The 19,196-nt window shown below is 44.6% G+C and overlaps 1 protein-coding gene across 3 annotated transcripts in view; it reads right to left on the reverse strand.

Annotated features, from left to right (window-relative positions):
• SYNRG (synergin gamma) overlaps positions 1 to 19,196 on the reverse strand; it is a 111,165-nt gene that overhangs the window by 11,752 nt on the left and 80,217 nt on the right. For all 3 annotated transcript variants that reach the window (XM_056557551.1, XM_056557550.1, XM_056557549.1), the window contains 3 exons: positions 11,605 to 12,147; positions 7,026 to 7,183; positions 6,892 to 6,945 (listed from right to left, as the gene is read on the reverse strand). In XM_056557551.1, coding sequence (XP_056413526.1) covers positions 6,892 to 6,945; positions 7,026 to 7,183; positions 11,605 to 12,147 — 755 coding nt within the window. The remainder of the gene's footprint in view (positions 1 to 6,891; positions 6,946 to 7,025; positions 7,184 to 11,604; positions 12,148 to 19,196) is intronic.

A 19,196-nucleotide genomic window follows, 5' to 3' on the forward strand; every position in this document is an offset into this window, starting at 1 on the left:
TTCCCCCTCTAAAATTCCTAGTTTATGTAGTGCTCATTTGTATTTTGCTCTGTACTTAGGGTGGATTCCACCCCCCACTCCGCCAATTACGGTATTTCTTAGTTTTAATTCTACTACCCCCTTTTTTCACATATGGGCCTGGTTGCTGGCCAATGCACAGGGAGGTTTATCCGAGGAGCAGTCTGTCCCCATTACTCATCTCTCCTTTCCTAAACAATCGCCTAAGCAGATTTATGACCAAAGTAAAGTTGATTTAGATCCAGTAATACAGGTCTAAACGAATGAGTAAAATTATAATGCTTTTTAAACACGTTTTATTGAAAAGTAAGGAACAATCGGCACGCAGGCCCACTAAAGTGTCAACATGGTATTACACGTTACATTGATTCAAGGGCGCCTGAGCAAAGTACAGTCTGACAGAATGTAAACGACAGGGTTACTTGTCTTAGAGTGCAAAATAAAAAACATTAAACAGGCAACCGCAAACCGGGAGAACCCGGGATACTCTAGAAACTAGGAATTGGAGCACCCCCACGGAGCATACCCTGGGTAAAGTTGTGTACCATCATAGTTAAGAGAAAAAGATAAGAAATGGAGAGAGAGAAGGGGGAAGGTGGGAAAGAAGAGAAAGGAAAGAAAGCAGACCCGTGCAAGAAAAGAGAGCAGAGAGGACCAGCTAACATATCACATAAAAGAGAGAAGACGACAAGCGCACCATGCAATCACACACGATCTCCAGGAATCGGAGATGGAGGCCCACGAGGAGACATAGAGTATGAGCATTGCGTGGACGGAGAGGAGCACCACTCACCCCACACTGAAAGAAATTTACCGGGACATTTCCTATGTTTATATACCAAATGGGAGAAGGGTATCACTGCATTCACCAAAGCCTTCCATTGAGATAAGGTAGGGGGGCCGGGGTCCATCCACTTAAGTGCAATAGCCTTCCTGGCCATAAATAATGTTTCCCTCAAGAAGACGCGGACATGATGAGTCCACATCTCCTCATCTAAAATACCAAATAGACAGATTAAGGGGTCAGCAGAAAAGGGAGGCTGGGCGAGCGTGTTGAGGAATCGAATGACCTCCCCCCAAAATGCCTCAATAATGGGACAAGCCCAAATAAGATGCCAAAAGTCCGCTCCGGCATCACCACAGCGGTGGCAGGCATCAGAGTCGGAATGACCCATTCTAAACAGTCTGAGAGGGGTAACATAGCTGTAATGAATGACATTCAATTGAATTAATTTATTATTAGCCGCTGGGGACACCAGCATATGTGAAGAAAATATTTCCTCCCAGATCTCTGTGGACAAATTGGGGATATGAGATTCCCAATGCCGGACCGCCGGCAGCTGGGAACCGGTAACCTTGGCCTGAATGAGGTGTGTATATAGGATGGACACCAGCCCCCTAGGACCCTGAAATCGCAGCACACCTATTAGAGGGAAGGCTGAGATAGGGGCGCTGCCCACAGGGAACTGAGCATTAAGCGCATGGCGCAACTGTAAATACCTAAAAAAACTGTGCCTAGGCAAAGCATAGGTGGATTGCAACTGATCAAAGGAACACAGTACATTGTCACGGTACACATGGTCTAAAGTAAGAATCCCGAGTCCCCTCCAAAAGGGTGGGTCCAGAGAGACAGTAATGTGTGGGAGGAAGGGGTTGTCCCACATCGGGAGATCCAATGGCACACCAGTATAGCCATAGAGCACCTTAGCTGCACGCCACACCTTGATCGCCAGTTTATGAAGGGGTAGGTAAGCCCGCCCGCCAAGGGTGGGACTCTCCAGTAGAAGTCTCGGGGTCAAGAACGGGACAAAGCTAGTCAAGGATCGCTCCGGGCCTGTTCCAACATCCTCTCCTATCCATTGCCTGAGATATCGTAGCTGGCCCGCAAATAGTAAAGGTAGAAGTCGGGTAATGACATACCTGCCGCTAATTTAGGGCGTTGCAAAGTAGATAGTCGAATTTTGCGTCTATTCGGGCCCCAAATAAATGGGGACAGAAGAGAGTGAAGGGAGTCAAAGAAACATTTAGGGACAGGCCCAGAGGCGTGTTCCAACATATATAGGCATTTAGGAAGGATAATGAGTTTAATAAGATTAACACGCCCAGTAACAGATAGCGGTAGCGTAGCCCAAACTCTAAATTTGGATTTGACATATGGGATCAGTGAGAGGATGTTAGACGATAGGTCACCAGCTGGGTCTCTGTGGATGAAGATCCCCAGGTACTTAAACTCCGTTACCACTGGAAGGCCACACATAATGGGGGGCCAAGTTTTACGCAGGAGGGGCATAATAACGGATTTAGACCAGTTAATAAACAGCCCAGAATAGAATCCGAACCTATCCAGTAAGGCCATAGCATACGGCAGTGTCGTCAACGGGTCTGAAAGAAAGAGCACTGTATCATCCGCGTACAGACCAATGCGTTCTTCCCTATCTCCCACCAGCATACCACGGAAACCAGGATCCTGGCGGACACGCAGTGCAAGGGGCTCCACTGCCACCGCAAACAGGAGCGGGGACAGAGGGCACCCCTGACGCGTACCCCTGCCCAAGGGAAACGGGCGCGAGCAAGTACCATTAACCAGGACCTGGGCCCGCGGACACCGGTAGAGGAGGGAGACCCACTTCCGGAAAGCAGGACCAAAACCGAACCTAGAGAGCACTGCCTGCAGGTACCCCCACTCCACCGAGTCAAAAGCCTTGGCAGCATCTAAAGATGCCAAGGCCCAATCACCACCCAGAGCCCCTCCCACCTGGACGGCAGTTTGAACCCTACGGATATTGTCCGATGTGGACTTGCCCGGCATGAATCCGGTCTGATCTGAGTGTATAATGGACAGTACTACCTGATTCAACCGTTTAGCTAAAACTTTTGTGAGAATTTTATAATCCAGATTTAATAAAGAAATCGGCCGATAGGAGCCACATTCTAAGGGATCTTTGTCAGGTTTCAAGAGGACAACTATGGTCGCCTCATACATAGAGTTAGGTAGAATATCATCTATAAATGCCTTTTCAAACATAGCCAACAGGGGAGGAAGGAGAATCTCGGAGTACCGAAGATAAACCTCCAAAGGGAGGCCATCCGGGCCCGGGGACTTACCCCTAGTCATATCAGCTACTGCTTCCTGTATTTCCAGGAGTGTAAGAGGGGCATCTAACATGTCTCTATCACTATCAGATAAAACAGGGAAATCTATTCCGTCCAGGTAAGAGGCCAGCTCCGCATCATCATATTGAACCTGCGAAGAATAGAGGTTAGTATAAAAAGCAGAAAAACTTTGTCATCTCCTCCATCCCCAGCAGCATAGACCCATCTGGGGCTTTAAGTCTAAGAACCTGAGCAGCTGCAGTAGATTGCCGTACTATGTGAGCTAACAGTTTACTGGATTGATTACCATGTTCGAAATAGAATTGCTTGGTGAAAAACAATTTCCTATTGGCTTTTTCATGAAGATGTAGCATATATTGTCTGCCCTCCCGCAGCCAAGCCGCCTTATTAGACTCTGAGGGGTCCGCCACATATCTGGCCTCCAGAGCGGTGCAGGAACTGGCCAGTTCCTCCTCCCGCCGAGATGTAGATTTCTTAATAAAAGAGATCGTAGATCGCAGGCAGCCCCGCAGGTATGCCTTTAGAGTCTCCCATACCAGCACAGGAGAACCTCCAGGAACATTGGCTTGAAGGAACACCTGAAGCTGGTCCGGGATACGGTCATTGGGGCCAATCTGATCCAGCCAGAAAGGGTGTATTCTCCATCTGTGCGGTGTAACAGAATCGGCCACGCGAATGTCCAACAATAATGGAGAATGGTCAGATACAGCACGCGGTTCATACAAAACCGCCGAGACCTGAGACATGAGAAGCGGATTACCATAGGCAAGGTCGATTCTGGACAGCGCATTGTGACCCAGAGTGTGGCAGGAGAATTGTCTAGTATGAGGATAGCGATCCCGAAAGATGTCCACCCAGCCAATTTCATCTACCAACAAAGAGAGAGGAGTGGTCCCAGTTCCCGAAGGAACCCCCCTGGTACTATGGCGATCCATTACCATGTCAGGCACCATATTAAAATCTCCCATACACAGCACACGCGCGGAAGGGTAGCCAGCAGCAAAAGTGACAGCACTATGCAATATCTCCATGGAGGCCGGCGGGGGATTATAAATACATAGCAGCACATAAGGCACATTGTTAATATAGGCATACACAAAAATAAAACGACCTTGTGAGTCCCTCCGCACAGTTACAGGATCCCATCTCACTGACCTAGCAACCAAAAGTGAAACACCCCTAGAAAAAGATGTATGGAAGGAGTGGTGAGACCACTGCACCCAAGGTTTGGTAAACTGGTGGGCTCTGTCTGGGGTGAGATGTGTCTCTTGTAATGCTATCACATGAGGGCGAAACTTCCTAATATGTGCAAAGACCATTGTACGTTTACGAGGGGCCCGGGCCCCCCGTATATTCCATGACATTACTCTAAGGTCCGCCATGGTAAAAGAGAGTAAACACAAAGAACACAGCATGAGACACAGAAAGACAACACAAACATCAGCCATCCACACCAACAGAATATTGCAAACACACACGGGTCCATGAAGATAGAAAGGGCACCAAGATGGTGAGAGGTAGAAGTGGTACAAGATAATCTCCATTGGGAATGCACATTCTGACAAGAGAAACCTCCCCTAAACATGGGGAACAAACGTAGAAGAAAACAAGAAAAGCACACATAACCACTGCAGGAAAAGCAGTGAGAGAGCAACAGCTCCATCTAGTGGGGAGAGCCTGCTCAAACATGGGGTAGATGAGAGCCTCTGAATGATATAAACTGTAGAAGGGGCAAGGGGGACAACAGATAGAAACATGAAGGAAAAACAGGAAAACAAATAAAGAAGCGAGGGGGGGGGGGGGGAAGAAAATGGCTACCAATGAAACAAAAAGGGCAAGGGGAAAAAAAAATAAAAAAAAAGGGGGGGGGGGGGGGGAAGGAGGCTTAAGGTATGATACTCAGGAGGGGGAAGAAACCAAAGCAGGAAAGAGGGAACAGACGAGGAGACATCAGGAGACAGAGCGAGAATTGGAGGAGTAGAAAGTATAATAAACAGTGCAAAGCGACCACCATTAACACTAGTCTCCCGCCACCCACCCAGCAGGAGAGCAGTCATCATAACCCACACCCCATTCAACCCATAAAGGGCACATGGAAGTGACCTCGCTTCAGAGGTCAAGCAGGGGCATAGGGAGGGGGGAATTCAGCATTAGGAATGTCCAGGCAGTGGGATCCAATTTGTGGGGGGAACTGGAAGAAAGTCTTGAAAGGTCCATCCAATGAGGATAATCAAAAACAATGGGGAGAGCAGTCCGGGTATGAGGGTCCAGCCGACCGGAGGAAAGACAGAGGGGCATGCTCCCCACAGAAGTCCGGCCCAGTCCCACGTGGGCAAACTTAAAACGTCCCAGGGGTAATAGTGATCGGTGGGGGGGAAAGAGAAAAAAAAAAAAAAAACACAGGGCAGTCTGGACTGGGGGGGGGGGGGGGGGGGGGGGAGAGGGTGTAAAAAAAAAAAAAAGGGGGTGCCAAATAGGTGGGATAGCAGGGAAATACACAGTACCTCAAACACTGCAGGGAACCAGGGTAGACAGGAGATGTTGAAAAGGGATACATGCTGGGACTCCATGGCTGTCACCCACATCAATCCGGTCAGGCAGCTAGGTCTCGCCAGGGGCAGCAGGTTCACCTCCGCCTACTCAGCCATTCATCTGCATCCTGCGGGGTGGCAAAGAAAATCGCCCGGTCTCCATCAACCACCCGGAGTCGGGCAGGGTAGGCCATGGAATACGGCACCCCCCGTTCACGCAACCGCGCCTTAACAGAAGTGAAGGAGGCCCTCTTGCGCTGGAGATCGGAGGAGAAGTCCGGGAAGATGGACACCCTGGCATTCTGGACCGTGATCTCCGGCAGCCGGCGGGCAGAACGGAGTATCAGGTCCCGGTCATTGCAATTGAGGAATCTTGCTAGCAGCGGGCGAGGAGGGGCTCCCGGTACAGGTGGTTTCGCCGGCACTCGGTGCGCCCGCTCCACCGCATAAGCAGCAGAGAAGGGAGCATCTGGCATGAGCTCCCGAATCCATGTTTCCACGAAGGCCCCGGGATTCTGGCCCTCTGCGCGTTCCGGGAGACCTATCACCCGTATGTTGTTCCGGCGCAGCCGGTTCTCGAGGTCGTCATTCTTCTGGCGGGCCGACTCCAGCTGCTCCTGCACTGCTCGTAAGGAGGAAGGTAGGGGCTGTACCGTGTCCTCTAGAGTGGAGATGCGGGTCTCCGTCTCCCCAACCCGCTCCCGGAGACTCTGCAGATCTTGCCGGAGAAGGCCGACATCCACCCTGACCTCCTCCATCTTGCCCGTAAGGGAGGTCCGGCACGTCTGAATGGCCATCAAGAGGGTGTCGCTCACCTCCCGGAGGGTCAGCTCAGGGCCGGCAGAGTCGTCATCAGGTAACAAGGCCTCTCGCTCCTCCGCTTCCTCCGCTCGACCCTGCGGCCCAGCGCCATCTTGTTTCACCGCGCGGGCATAGTCTCGCAGCTTCTCCACCGCAGATCTATCTTTCTGTTTTGTAGGATCCAGTTTAGGTGCCATCGTTCTGGTCCTGAGTCGGGTCAGTGGAGTCAGAGGCTCCAGGATTCAGTACAGGATAGGTAAAATGCAGGCTCTAAGCGGGAGCACCTACAATGTGCGACCGCTCATCTCAACCGCCAGGCCACGCCCAAAAATTATAATGCTTTAACATAAGTCCTGGTGTTTATCCAATTAGTCTAGTGGATCAGTACATGAAAAAGCATTAGAGAGACAGAACAGAGTACACTTACCTGTAGAGCACTTTCTAAGCAACGTTGCCATTCATACGCATATCTTTCACTCTCCTAATAAAATAAAATAAATATTAGATATACAAAGCTCTGATTTGAGTTTTGCCAATGATATTAATATTTGTAATCTTCACCTCTACTTCTCCTGTGAGATCTTTGTACTTGTCTCTGATCACAGGTAATGTAGATTTCTCAGTAACCGTTTGAGAACGGTCTCTAAAAGGTTGCTCAATTGTAGGTGGGATTCGATTTATTTCTTTATCTCCAAGACTATGGCTCCTCTTATGTGATCCTGTATGAATGCAAAACCGAAAAAATATCATTGTCAAAAACGTTATCTTTTATCAGTCACCTTGATGCCAACCTTTAACACACAAAATATTAAAAATGACACCATGTTTAAAGAATACCTGTCACCAAACTAAAAACTTTTAATATATTGTTCCTTATGTAATCATAAGACACTTTACTAATCACATTCTGTTAAAATTCTCAACCTTTCTAATATGATACAGGCAGTTTGGTCTCCTCCCGGCCTGGCAGGAGACCAAACTCAGGAAGTGCGTGCGGGGCATGTGACGTTGTGCCTGCGGGGGAATGCCCACTTTCTCCTGCCTGCCAGGAACTCACAAGAGGACAGGTATGATCCAGAGCTTTTTATAGCTTGGGAAGAAAAATAATAATTGGGAGTAAGAGGGGTGTTAGGAGTATTAAGGAAATATAATTTACATGCTGCCACCCAGCCATTATATTAGTGTACATGGACACACTGCAAAGTTTTCACTGCTCTAGTGAATTGAACATTATAAATAAATACATTTGTATACAGTTGTGAATATCATATCCTACTGGTTAGGGCCAAAGCTAAGGTTGGCGCTATCACACTGCACACACTGATCTTACATTGATCAATGATTCTGTCACTTGAATTCTCATGCCTGGATCTCCGACACGGAGCAGTCATTCAGTGATTAGACACACGGGGAAGGTAGGGACCCTCCTTGTGTCCTGCAGCTGTTCGGGACACCGCGATTTTGGCATGGCAGTCCTGAACAGCCCACAGAGCTAGCGGGTGGTAGTTTACTTTTACTTTAGACGCGGCGATCAACTTTGAACGCTGCGTCTAAAGGGTTTATAGCGCGCAGCACCGCGATCAGTGCCGGGCGCTATTAGCCAGGGGTCCCGCGTTAGAGAAATGGAGCGGACTCATGGCGTACAGGTTTATCACTTTAAAGGGTTATTACGGACAAAAACTATCTTATACCCTATTCAAAGGATATGGGATAAGATGTTTGATCGTAGTGGGCCTGCTGCTGGGACCCCCCCGATCTCCCTGCAGCACCCGCATTCTATGCAGGGCTGAGTCTCCAGTTTCGGAAACCTCCAGGTTTTGCGGGACTGGGGACGTGACGTCATGCCACGCCCCCTCCATTTAAGTCTATGGGAGGGGACGTGATTGCCGTCACGCCCCCTCCCATAGACATGAATGGAGGGGGCGTGGCGTGACGTCCCCAGTCCCGGAGGTTTCCGAAACTGGAGACGCAGCCCTTCATAGAATGCGGGTGCTGCAGGGAGATCGCGGGGGGGTCCCAGCAGCGGGCCCACCGCGACCAGACATCTTATCCCCTATCCTTTGGATAGGGGATAAGATGTTTTTGCCCGGAATACCCCTTTAAAGGACCAGAGCATTTTTTTTGCACATCTGACCATTGTCAATTTAAGCATTAATAACTCTGGGATGTTTTTACTTATGAATTTGATTCAGAGATTTTTTTTCGTGACATTCTACTTTAACATAGTGGTACATTTTCGTCTATACTTCGTTTCATGAAAAATTTTAACATTTTTCTAAATTTGAAGCTCTCTGCTTGTAAGGAAAATGGACATCCCAAATAAAATGATATATTGATTCACATATACAATATGTCTACTTTATATTTGCATCATAAAGTTGACATGTTTTTACTTTTGGAAGACATCAGAGGGCTTCAAAGTTCAGCATCAATTTTCTACAATATTTTCAGGGATCAGTTCAGTTTTGAAGTTGATTTGAGGGGCCTTCATATTAGAAATACCCCATAAATTACCCCATTATAAAAACTTCTCCCCTCAAAGTATTCAAAATTGAAAATCTCAATTTTTACACCAACATGTTCTTGTAGACCCAGGTTTTGAATTTTTACAAGGGGTAAAAGGAGAAAAAGCCCCCAAAATGTGTAACCCAATATCTCTTGAGTAAGGAAATACCTCATATGTGAACGTAAAGTGCTCTGTGGGTGCACTAGAGGGCTCAGAAGCGAAGGAGTGACAATGCGCTTTTGGAAAGTGAATTTTGTGGAAATAGTTTTTGGCTGGGCATGTCGCATTTAGGAAGCCCCTATGGTGCCAGAACAGCAAGAAAAATTGCCACATGGCACACTATTTGGGAAACCACATAACAAGGGGTACAGTGAGCCTTTAAACCCCACAGGTGTTTGACAAATTTCCACTAAAGTTGGACGTGAAAATGAAAAATTTTAATTTTCTTACACAAATGCTGGTGTTACCCCAAATTTTTCATTTTCATTCAGGGGTAATAGAAGAAAAAGCCTCCCAAAATGTTAACCGCGTTTCTTCTGAGTATTAACTACCCCATATGTGGATATAAAGTGCTCTGCTGGCGCACCAGAGTGTTCAGAAGAGAAGGAGCGCCATAGGGCTTTTGGAGAGAAAATGTGCGTTTACAAAGCCCCCATGGTGCCAGAACAGTGGACCCCCCCCCCATTTAAAAAAAATATGTCAGTCGCCTGTGGGGTGTAAATGCTCACTGCACCCCTTCTTACATTCCGTGAGGGGTGTAGTTTCCAAAATGGGGTCACATGTGGTGGTGGTCCATTGTTCTGGCACCATGGGGGCTTTGTAAACGCACATGGCCTTAAATTCCAGACATTTTCTTTCCAAAAGCCCAATGGCGCTCCTTCTCTACTGAGATTTTGGGGGTCTTTTTTCCTTTTACCTCTTGTGAAAATGAAAAGTATGTGGAACACCACTTTGTATATGTATTGTTTTACCCTTCATTTTGTGTAGTGTAGTGTTTTTTGGTGCATTCACACGGGCGGGGGTTTACAGCGAGTTTCCTGCTGGGAGTTTGAGCTGCAGTACAAAATTTGCTGCATCTCAAACTTGCAGCGAGAGACTCTCTGTAAACCCCCGCCCGTGTGAATGTACCCTGTACATTCACATGGGGTTTAAACCTCCAGCTGTTGCTAAACTACCACTACCAGCATGCCCTTTGGTTGTCCGTGCATGCTGGGAGGCACGCTGGTTGCAAAACACAGAGTTTGTTACTTAAATCAGTGTTTTACAACCAGTGTGCCTCCAGCTGTTGCAAACTACAAGTTAGGTAACAAACTGTTTCGCAACCAGTGTGCCTTCAGCTGTTGCAAAAACTACAACTCTCAGCATGCAGTGACAGCTGAAGGGCATGCTGGGACTTGTAGTTATGCAACAGCTAGAGGCATACTACTAACACTCCCAGCATGCCCTTTGGCTGTTCGTGCATGCTGGGGGATGTAGTTATGCAACAACAGTTTGGAGACCACTGTGTAATAGTGTCCAAACTGTAGCCCTCCAGATGTTGCAAAACTTCAACTCCAAGCATGTCCAGACTGTCCAGGCATGCTGGGAGTTGCAGTTGTGTAACAGCTGAAGGGACAGATATTACAGAACTTCAACTCCCAGCATGCCTGATGGTCTGAGCATGCTGGGAGTTTGTAGTTTTGCAACTTCTGGAAGGACTACAGTTTGGACACCACTGCACAGTGGTCTCCAAACTGTGGCCCTCCAGATGTTGCAAAACTACAACTCCCAGCATGCCCAGACACCCTCCTCGTGTCCTACAGCTGAGCTAGCCGGGGGTAGTTTAGTTTCACTGTAGATTCAGCGCTTAACTTTGAACGTCGTGTCTAAAGGGTTAATAGCGTGCGGCACCACGATCAGTGCCGTGTGCTATTAGCCACGGGTCCCGGCCCGTGTTCTAGAAAGGGAAAATTCCATGCAGGTTGTCTAATCTGATCATGGACTCCTCCTCTTCCCCTATATAAGAAGGGTTAGTACCTCCTATACCTTGTATGACTAAGGTTGCAGACTGCAACCGAAACACGTCACTGTGTATGCCTTTTTGTCCTGTTGGTGAATGAAGCATGAAAGTGATTTCCGAGTCTGCGCTGGGCTATTGATAATTTTGAAGTATTGACAAGGGACGTGGTCCTTCCCAGTCCGTGTCACTTCAGGCTAAACAGGGTGAGCTGAACACATTTTCTCTTGATCAGTACCAAAAAAATTTGAAAAATAGTACCAAGTGCTTTATTTGGCAGTTGACACTTAAGTGTATATTCATTTATCTTTATTACTATGTTGGCCCATTTTGTACCTATGCATTATTGCATATCTCTTGTATATTATATTGTGCCCATCCATCTGGTTTCTTTTTGGTGCTTGACATCATTCCTTGTTTTTAACAGACTTACTGTATAAGTATTACAAATTGTTGAATAAAGATATTTACATACTTTTACATAGATTTACTATATGACCTGCAAATAATATTTATTAGCTTGTTTTGTTGTCAATCTTATGCATACTGGGCTTTTATATTCTACTGTAGACTAATACGCAACACTTGTGTACAAGTACATAGACTTACAAATAGTAACTAGTATGAATTCCACCTACCTTGAGCACAAAGACCCAAAGTTTCAAGCTCTGTCTTGATCATTTCTTCACTTGATTTCATCTTTCCTTGAGAAGTGGCCAACAGAAAGTCAAATTTACTTATTTTGGGTTTTTCACTTTGGAATTCGCCAAAATCATCATTTCGAAGTTCTGAAGCAACAGAGGGGTCTGACCTGGTAATTGCTTCGGCATTATGTCCCAGCGGAATTGAAGAAATACTAAGCCCACTTAATGGGTCAATGTTCATGGTTTCTGTGCATCCTTCTAGGCTTGCAGTTTCAGATAAGCCATTCTCTGAAGCCTTTATATCACTAGAAAAAGTAGTAACCTTTGATATGGTGGTCATAGTAAGATTTTCAGTACTTCCAAATGAGGTTTCTTTTTTTGCAAACAAAGTTGTAGAAGAGCCTGCACTATGATCAGGGCTGAAAAAAAAGTCAGGCTGTTTTTCGGTTGTGTGTACGATGTCCTTCTCTGACCAGTCAGAAATTGTTATACTGCTTAGTAAGGAGCAATTGTTGTCATTCGAGCCTTTATACTCATCTACATGCAAAATGACAAAGAAGAACCAATATGTAGGATATTTCTAACATGACAAAACTTCTACCATGTAGTGTCAGAAATTATTAACAACAAATCTAAAAATTGCATATAGGGCTAGTTAAATATCAGAAGGCATATCCATACATTGTACAGTAACAACAATACTAAAAAAGGTTTTACACAGATTGGGGTCGTTTCACATAATATCTCAGTGCCCATTTACCAAATGTGTAGAGAAACTCCTGGTGTACAGTGCCTTGCAAAAGTATTCACCCTCTTGACTTTTCTCGTATTTTGGTACATTACAGCCTTGAATTCAATGTTTTGGTAATCTGAATTTTATGTGATGGATCAGAATACAATAGTCTAAGTTGGTGAAGTGAAATGAGAAAAATATATAAAAACTATTGTTTAGAAATAAAAAACAGAAAATTGGCATGTGTGTATGTATTCACCCCCTTTGTTAGGAAGCCCATAAAAAGCTCTGGTGCAACCAATTACCTTCAGAAGTCACATAACTAGTGAAATGATGTCCACCTGTGTGCAATCTAAGTGTCACATGATCTGTCATTACACAAACACACCTTTTTGAAAGGCCCCAGAGGCTGCAACACCAAAGCAAGATGCATAAGTCACCAAACACTGCCATGAAGACCAAGGAACTCTCCTCAACAACATTGTCCCTTACTTGTTTGAAGTAAAAGTCAGGGTTAGGTTATAAAAAAAATATCCAAATCTTTGATGATCCCCAGGAACACCATCAAATCTATCATGACCAAATGGAAAGAACGTGGCACAACAGCAAACCTGCCAAGAGACTGCCACCCACCAAAACTCACGGACTGGGCAAGGAGGGCATTTATCAGAGAGGCAGCACAGAGACCTATGGTAACCCTGGAGGAGCTGCAGAGTTCCACAGCAGAGACTGGAGTATCTGTACATAGGACAACAATAAGCTGTACGCTCCATAGAGTTGGGTTTTATGGTAGAGTGGCCAGAAGAAAGCCATTACTCTGAGCTAAAAACAAAAAGGCCCGTTTTGAGTTTGCGAAAAGGCATGTGGGAGACTCCCAAAATGTATGGAGGAAGGTGCTCACCCAAATGTTTTCAGCAGCCGGGACTGGGAAACTGGTTAGAGTTGAGGAAAAAAGATGGATGGTGTTAAATACAGGGATATTCTTGAGCAAAACCTGTACCACTCTGTGCATGATTAGAGGCTAGGATGGAGGTTCACCTTCCAGCAGGACATGACCCCAAACACACTGTTAAAGCAACACTTGAGTGGTAAATATACGTCCTTGGTCGGCTCCCGCGATATAACGCGGGGTCACACGGTGACCCCACATCATATCGTGCCGGTCCCGGCATGTATCTGAAGCCGGGGCTAATAGCGCGGCAGCGATCGCGGTGCCGCGCGCTATTAACCCTTTAGACGCGGCGTTCAAAGTTGAACGCCGTGTCTAAAACGAAAGTGAAAGCTGCCCGGCTGCTCAGTGGGGCTGATCGGGACCACCGCAGTGAAAATGCGGTGTCCCGATCAGCTGGGACACGAGCGGAGGTCTTCTTACCTTCCTATGGTGTGTCCCTTCGGCGATTGATTGCTCCAAGCCTGAGATGCAGGCTTGAGCAATCGCCCGCCGATAACACTGATCACTGCAAAGCTATGGCTTTGCAGTGAACAGTGCTGGCAATCAGTGTGTGCAGTGCTATAGGTCCCTATGGGAGCTATAACACTGCAAAAAAAAAAAAAAAAAGTTTATAAATGTGATTTAACCCTTTCCTTAATAAAAGTTCAAATCACCCCCTTTTCCCATCAAAAACACCATATAAATAAAAATAAACATACATATGTGGTATCGCCGGGTGCGTAAATGTCCGAACTATAAAAATATATAATTAATTAAACCGCACGGTCAATGGCGTATTTTTGGTAGCTTTTTATATCATGAAAAAATTAATAAAAAGTGATCAAAAAGTCCGATCAATCCAAAAATGGTACCGATAAGAACTTCAGATCACGGCACAAAAAATTAGCCCTCCTAACGCCCCATACACAGAAAAATTAAAGTTATAGGAGTCAGAAGATGACAATTTTAAACGTATAAATTTCCGTGCATGTAGTTATGATTTTTTCCAGAAGTACGACAAAATCAAACCTATATAAGCAGGGTATCATTTTAACCGTATGGACCTACAGAATAATGATAAGGTGTAATTTTTACTGAAAAATTTACTGCATAGAAACGGAAGCCCCAAAGTTACAAAATGGTGTTTTTTCTTCAATTTCATCGCACAATGATTTTTTCCCCGTTTCCCTGTAGATTTTTGGGTAAAATGACTGATGTCACTGCAAAGTAGAATTGGTGGCGCAAAAAATAAGCCATAATATGGATTTTCAGGTGCAAAATTGAAAGGGTTATGATTTTTAAAAGGTGAGGAGGCAAAATCCGAAGTCCTTAAGGGGTTAAGGAGAAACATGTAAATGTGTTTGAATGGCCTAGTCAAAGCCCAGATCTCAATCCAATCGAAAATCTGTGGTCAGACTTCAAGTTGGCTGGTTTGCGCTTGTTAACAGCAATCTTTAAGGAGCAGAAGCAGTTTTTCAAGGAGGAATGTGCAAAAATCCCAGTGGTAAGATGTGGCAAGCTCATAGAGACTTATCCACTTATCCAAAGTGACTTGGAGCTGTGATTGCCACAAAAGGTGGCTCTACAAAGTATTGACTTTAGGGTGGTGAATAATTATGCAAAAAAAATTCTGTTCTGTAAATTAAATGATCAAAAGCCTCCAACAATCCATGTTAATTCCAGGTTGTGAGAAACCAAAATACGAAAAAAGGTCAAGGTGAATACTTTTGCAAGGCACTGTATATGGTATTTGTGTCCACTATCTGACAGAACAGGAGGGTCATTTTTGCCTTCATTCGTGTGGCATACTTTAGGGTCAGCTACAAACAATAACAAAAAGGTGGGGGTATTCCAGAGCATAACACTCCTCTACAGTACTAACAAGTTACAGAATACATTTTTTTTACATTCATAGTTCGCCAGCTTCTGTTTATCTCTGCTCTCAAATCACATTGAGAGCTTCTGATTTTGTCTGCACAGAGAATTCTCTAAGGCAATAGTTCAGCTGACCAGATTCCCATTAACTTCACAGTTTATTGTGGACAGGGATCACTGACCCAGGACCAGAGCACATAAAAATCCAGCACTGGCTCCTAGTTTAAAATATAAACATTTTATTTCAACAATAAAAAAAAACATGTAGTTAAGGTCACACGTAGCACATCCACAGCAGGTTTCCCACAGCAGAAAATCTGCAAAACATACTGACCAATGAGAAGAAACAAATTCTGCCACAGAAACTATGCAGGGGCTAAAACCTGCAGAGGAACACATTGTCTCTCACACAGTTTGATAAATCAGGGCCAAACTGGAGAGATTTCCCACAACAACCAATCACAGCTCAGCTAACAGGCCGTGGTTAAGTGAAAGCTGAGCTGTTATTGGAAAATCTCTCACACAGTTTGATAAATCTGGGCCATTGTGCAGATACACAGACGGTAGTCACAGAGGGACTGCAGAGCGAGCTCCTGGCAGCTCTGTGTGTCCACTCATAGTGGCGGATTCCCCATTGTAGGAATCTGCCACTACGAGCAGACATACAGGAATCTGCCACTACGAGCAGACATCGGCACATAAGCAGCATGAAATACGCAGCGGATGTGTCCAGTGTGACTCTGCCCTTCAGCTAAGATTTCTACTTGGTAGTTTTTTGGGGAAAAATGCAACTGCATTTTTTATTTTTGAGCCAAAGTAGACTGAAAAAGGAATGGAAACTTACTTCTCCTTCCTGCTGGATCCACTTCTGACTTTGGTATAGAAACTGCAAATGCAGTTTTTCAAAACTGCCACGTGAAAACCCAGCCTAAGTGTGAAAAAACTTCTCTCCAACAACAGGAGAATTGATGCTGACCAGATAGAAACCAAGAAACTGGGGGCATGAAGGTTTTTTACTGCTCTAAACAGCAAAAAGTGTGATCATTCTAAATATAAGAAGTTAGAGAATTACAATGGCAATCATATGATCATCTATAACCAATAATGTAAGTGAAATATGAAGATACAATCTGGTGAAAGTAGTACTAAAAAATAAATAAATAATTATAAAAGAATGGTTTGCATCGGTGTACAGCACTATCAGAGATAAGAGCTGTCTGATCAATGTGTCAGGTTACCACCAATAATGCATTCATTAAGGGAGATTTATTAAAACCCATGTAGAGAAAGAGTGGTACAGTTGCCCATAGCAACCATATTGCTTCATTCATTTTTCAGAGGCCTTCTCAAAAACGAAAGCAGCAATCTGATTGGTTGCTATGGGCAACTTCACCACTCTTCCTCTACACGGGTTTTGATAAAGCTCCCCCATTGACTCTGTGCCATGTATAGTTGTAGTGTAGGACTCAAACTAATGTACAGATTTGTTCTGTTCACTATTCTCTTCCATTGGTGTATTATATGTCAATAGGATCAATTTCAAGAAGCATGAATTATGGTTCTTTTTCAAAATGGAAACCATGACACCTGTAGAAACATTGCTATAGTGATAGGCATATCCCTGAATCCTCTTTGGCAGTGGTGGTCACTAGGCTTTTCTATATAAAAAAATTAATAAAAATAAAAAAAAAGTAAAAAATAAAAAAAGTGTGCCTAAGCTTTACTACAACTTCTAAATTCCCAATTGATTGTTTAAACGAAGGGGCAGAAGCGCCCCCCTAAGTCTACGAGGCTGTCATTTACTCAGTCTGTTCTCTGTGCACTCAGCTTAGCAAATGAAGCAGAGTAGAAACAAAGAAGCATTTAGGCAAGCACTTCAGTTACTATTTTTTTTGCGGTTGATGGGGGTCACAGTAGCTGGCCTTCCGCAGATCACAACTTCTGACATGTCTCTCACATGGCAGAAGTTGTATGAAAGCTTATGTACACTTTATTGCACCCTCTATGGGATCACCCAATGACCAAAACAAAGGGCACCGCTTTGGTGCTCAGTTTGTGTGTGGTTTTGCCCCTCAGAACCATTGAATTGAATGAAGCAAAGCTGTAACAACACACACTCCCTGAGGACAGGCATGGTGCTGTTTTCTGGGGGAAAAAAGCAGTTATGTTTTTCTATTCCTAGATAACCCCTTTAAGGTCCTTTTACATGGGCTGATTATCAGACACATTGGCGTTCAAAGGAACAGTTGTTCCTTATAAATCGCCTGTGTAAAAGGACCATTGACCAGCTGACGTGGCTGACTGCATCTTTTTGGGCCAATAAAATTATCAGTACTGGCCGAACAGCCTGTGTGAACAAGGGATGTGCAACTTGTAATGATGAATTTAAAGGGCTGTACATTTGATGGAGCCATTATTAGGCTCTATAAAACAAGCGCCAGTCTCTCCTTATTCAGCCTTTAGGACTGTGCTGTGAACAATACGTAAGAGGGTTCTCACACTGGACTGGCACATTATTGTAAGCCTTAGAGCTTAAACATTTAAGCTAATTTGTGTTAATGCCATTTACCGATTTTCAGTGTTAAGCAGTGAAGATTGACACCTATTAGCCAGGCATGCCTACATATAATTACATATATTGTAAATTTATGTATTGATTATCAGAATATGTATGGCTTAAAGAGATAGGGATAGCTCATTTCACTGGTTTATAGTGGGGGTGAACAGCTTTGAAAAGAGGGGTTACTAATCTCTGCAGAATACTGGTCGTTCAGATATCTGTACCCATTACACTCCTGTGTGCAATAAAGACAGGGAGCCGGCTCACAGAGCTCCCAGTTTCTCTTCATTCCCCCGGCAGGCCCGCCCCCTTAATGAATATGCCACTGCCTTTCGGGTGTAGGGAGGCGCCTGCGTGAAGATATTTGCATGTTCAGCAAGGGGGCTGGCCTGCAGGCAACAGAGAGGAGGCAGGGGAGCTCAGCGAGCTGGTTCCCCACCTCCATTGCGCATAGCTTCGCAATAGGAACGGATATATAAATGACTACAACTCTACAAGTACTACAGCGATTAAAGTAAGCAACGCCTTTTTTTTTTTTTTTTTTTTTTTAAAGCTGGTCACCTGCACTATAACCCAGTATATTGGGTTTAGTGCTGGTGAAGAAGCTGTCAGTTTCTCTTTCAAGGGTTTATCCAATACTAGAAACACATAGCTGCATTCTTATAAAAACAGAGCCAAACCTGTCCTCAGGTTCTTGTGAGTTACTACAATTTTGATCAAGTGCAACCGATTAGTAGTTGTACTCCTTTTGTATATAAGTTTCTGGTTGAAGGCAGCTTTTATTTTTCTAATAATGGATAACCATTAACTGCAGGTTTCAATAATGTCCTCCCCCAAAGCATATTACTCAGTTTTACTGATCTTCCAGTATCACCAAGAGACCTGCAGCAGTTTTAGGACTGTAACATTTCCAATATAAAAAGACTGTGTTCCCGCATTGCGGTCAAGTTTCAATTTCTTTAAAGAGTTGGCATAAAACCTAACATGACTGCAACATGTGAACACAGCCTAAAAGTCGCAGAAGGAATAAAAACACCAGCAAAACACTCCAGGTAGCTTAACATCTATAGTCATTTATTTATGAGCCAGAAAGAAATACACACATGAGAAATTAATTCAGTAATGGATGCAGTGGAGGAACCAAAGCTCCTCTAATACCATACTGTCAGGCAGCAGCAACTGCAGTGAACAAAATTCACCAGTGTTATCTTATAGAAACATAATAAAGAAATATAATCAAGATTGAGAAACTGAGGAAAACTACACATGGGTACAGAAATCCCTTTCCTCAACAGTATAATGACCAGTAGTAGTGCATCAATGCCCTCACTTTTTAGTGGAGCAGGAACAAGGAGAACAGTTCTGCTCCACTAAAACAAAACAAAAAAACACAAATAAAAGACAATAAACATATCAAACACTCCTTAAATAAATACAGAAATACAATACAGAAAAATGGCATTTCCACCAATAAACCCTCCATGAAA

Source organism: Hyla sarda, chromosome 2 (genome assembly GCF_029499605.1).
Source record: "Hyla sarda isolate aHylSar1 chromosome 2, aHylSar1.hap1, whole genome shotgun sequence".
NCBI lineage: Eukaryota > Metazoa > Chordata > Amphibia > Anura > Hylidae > Hyla > Hyla sarda.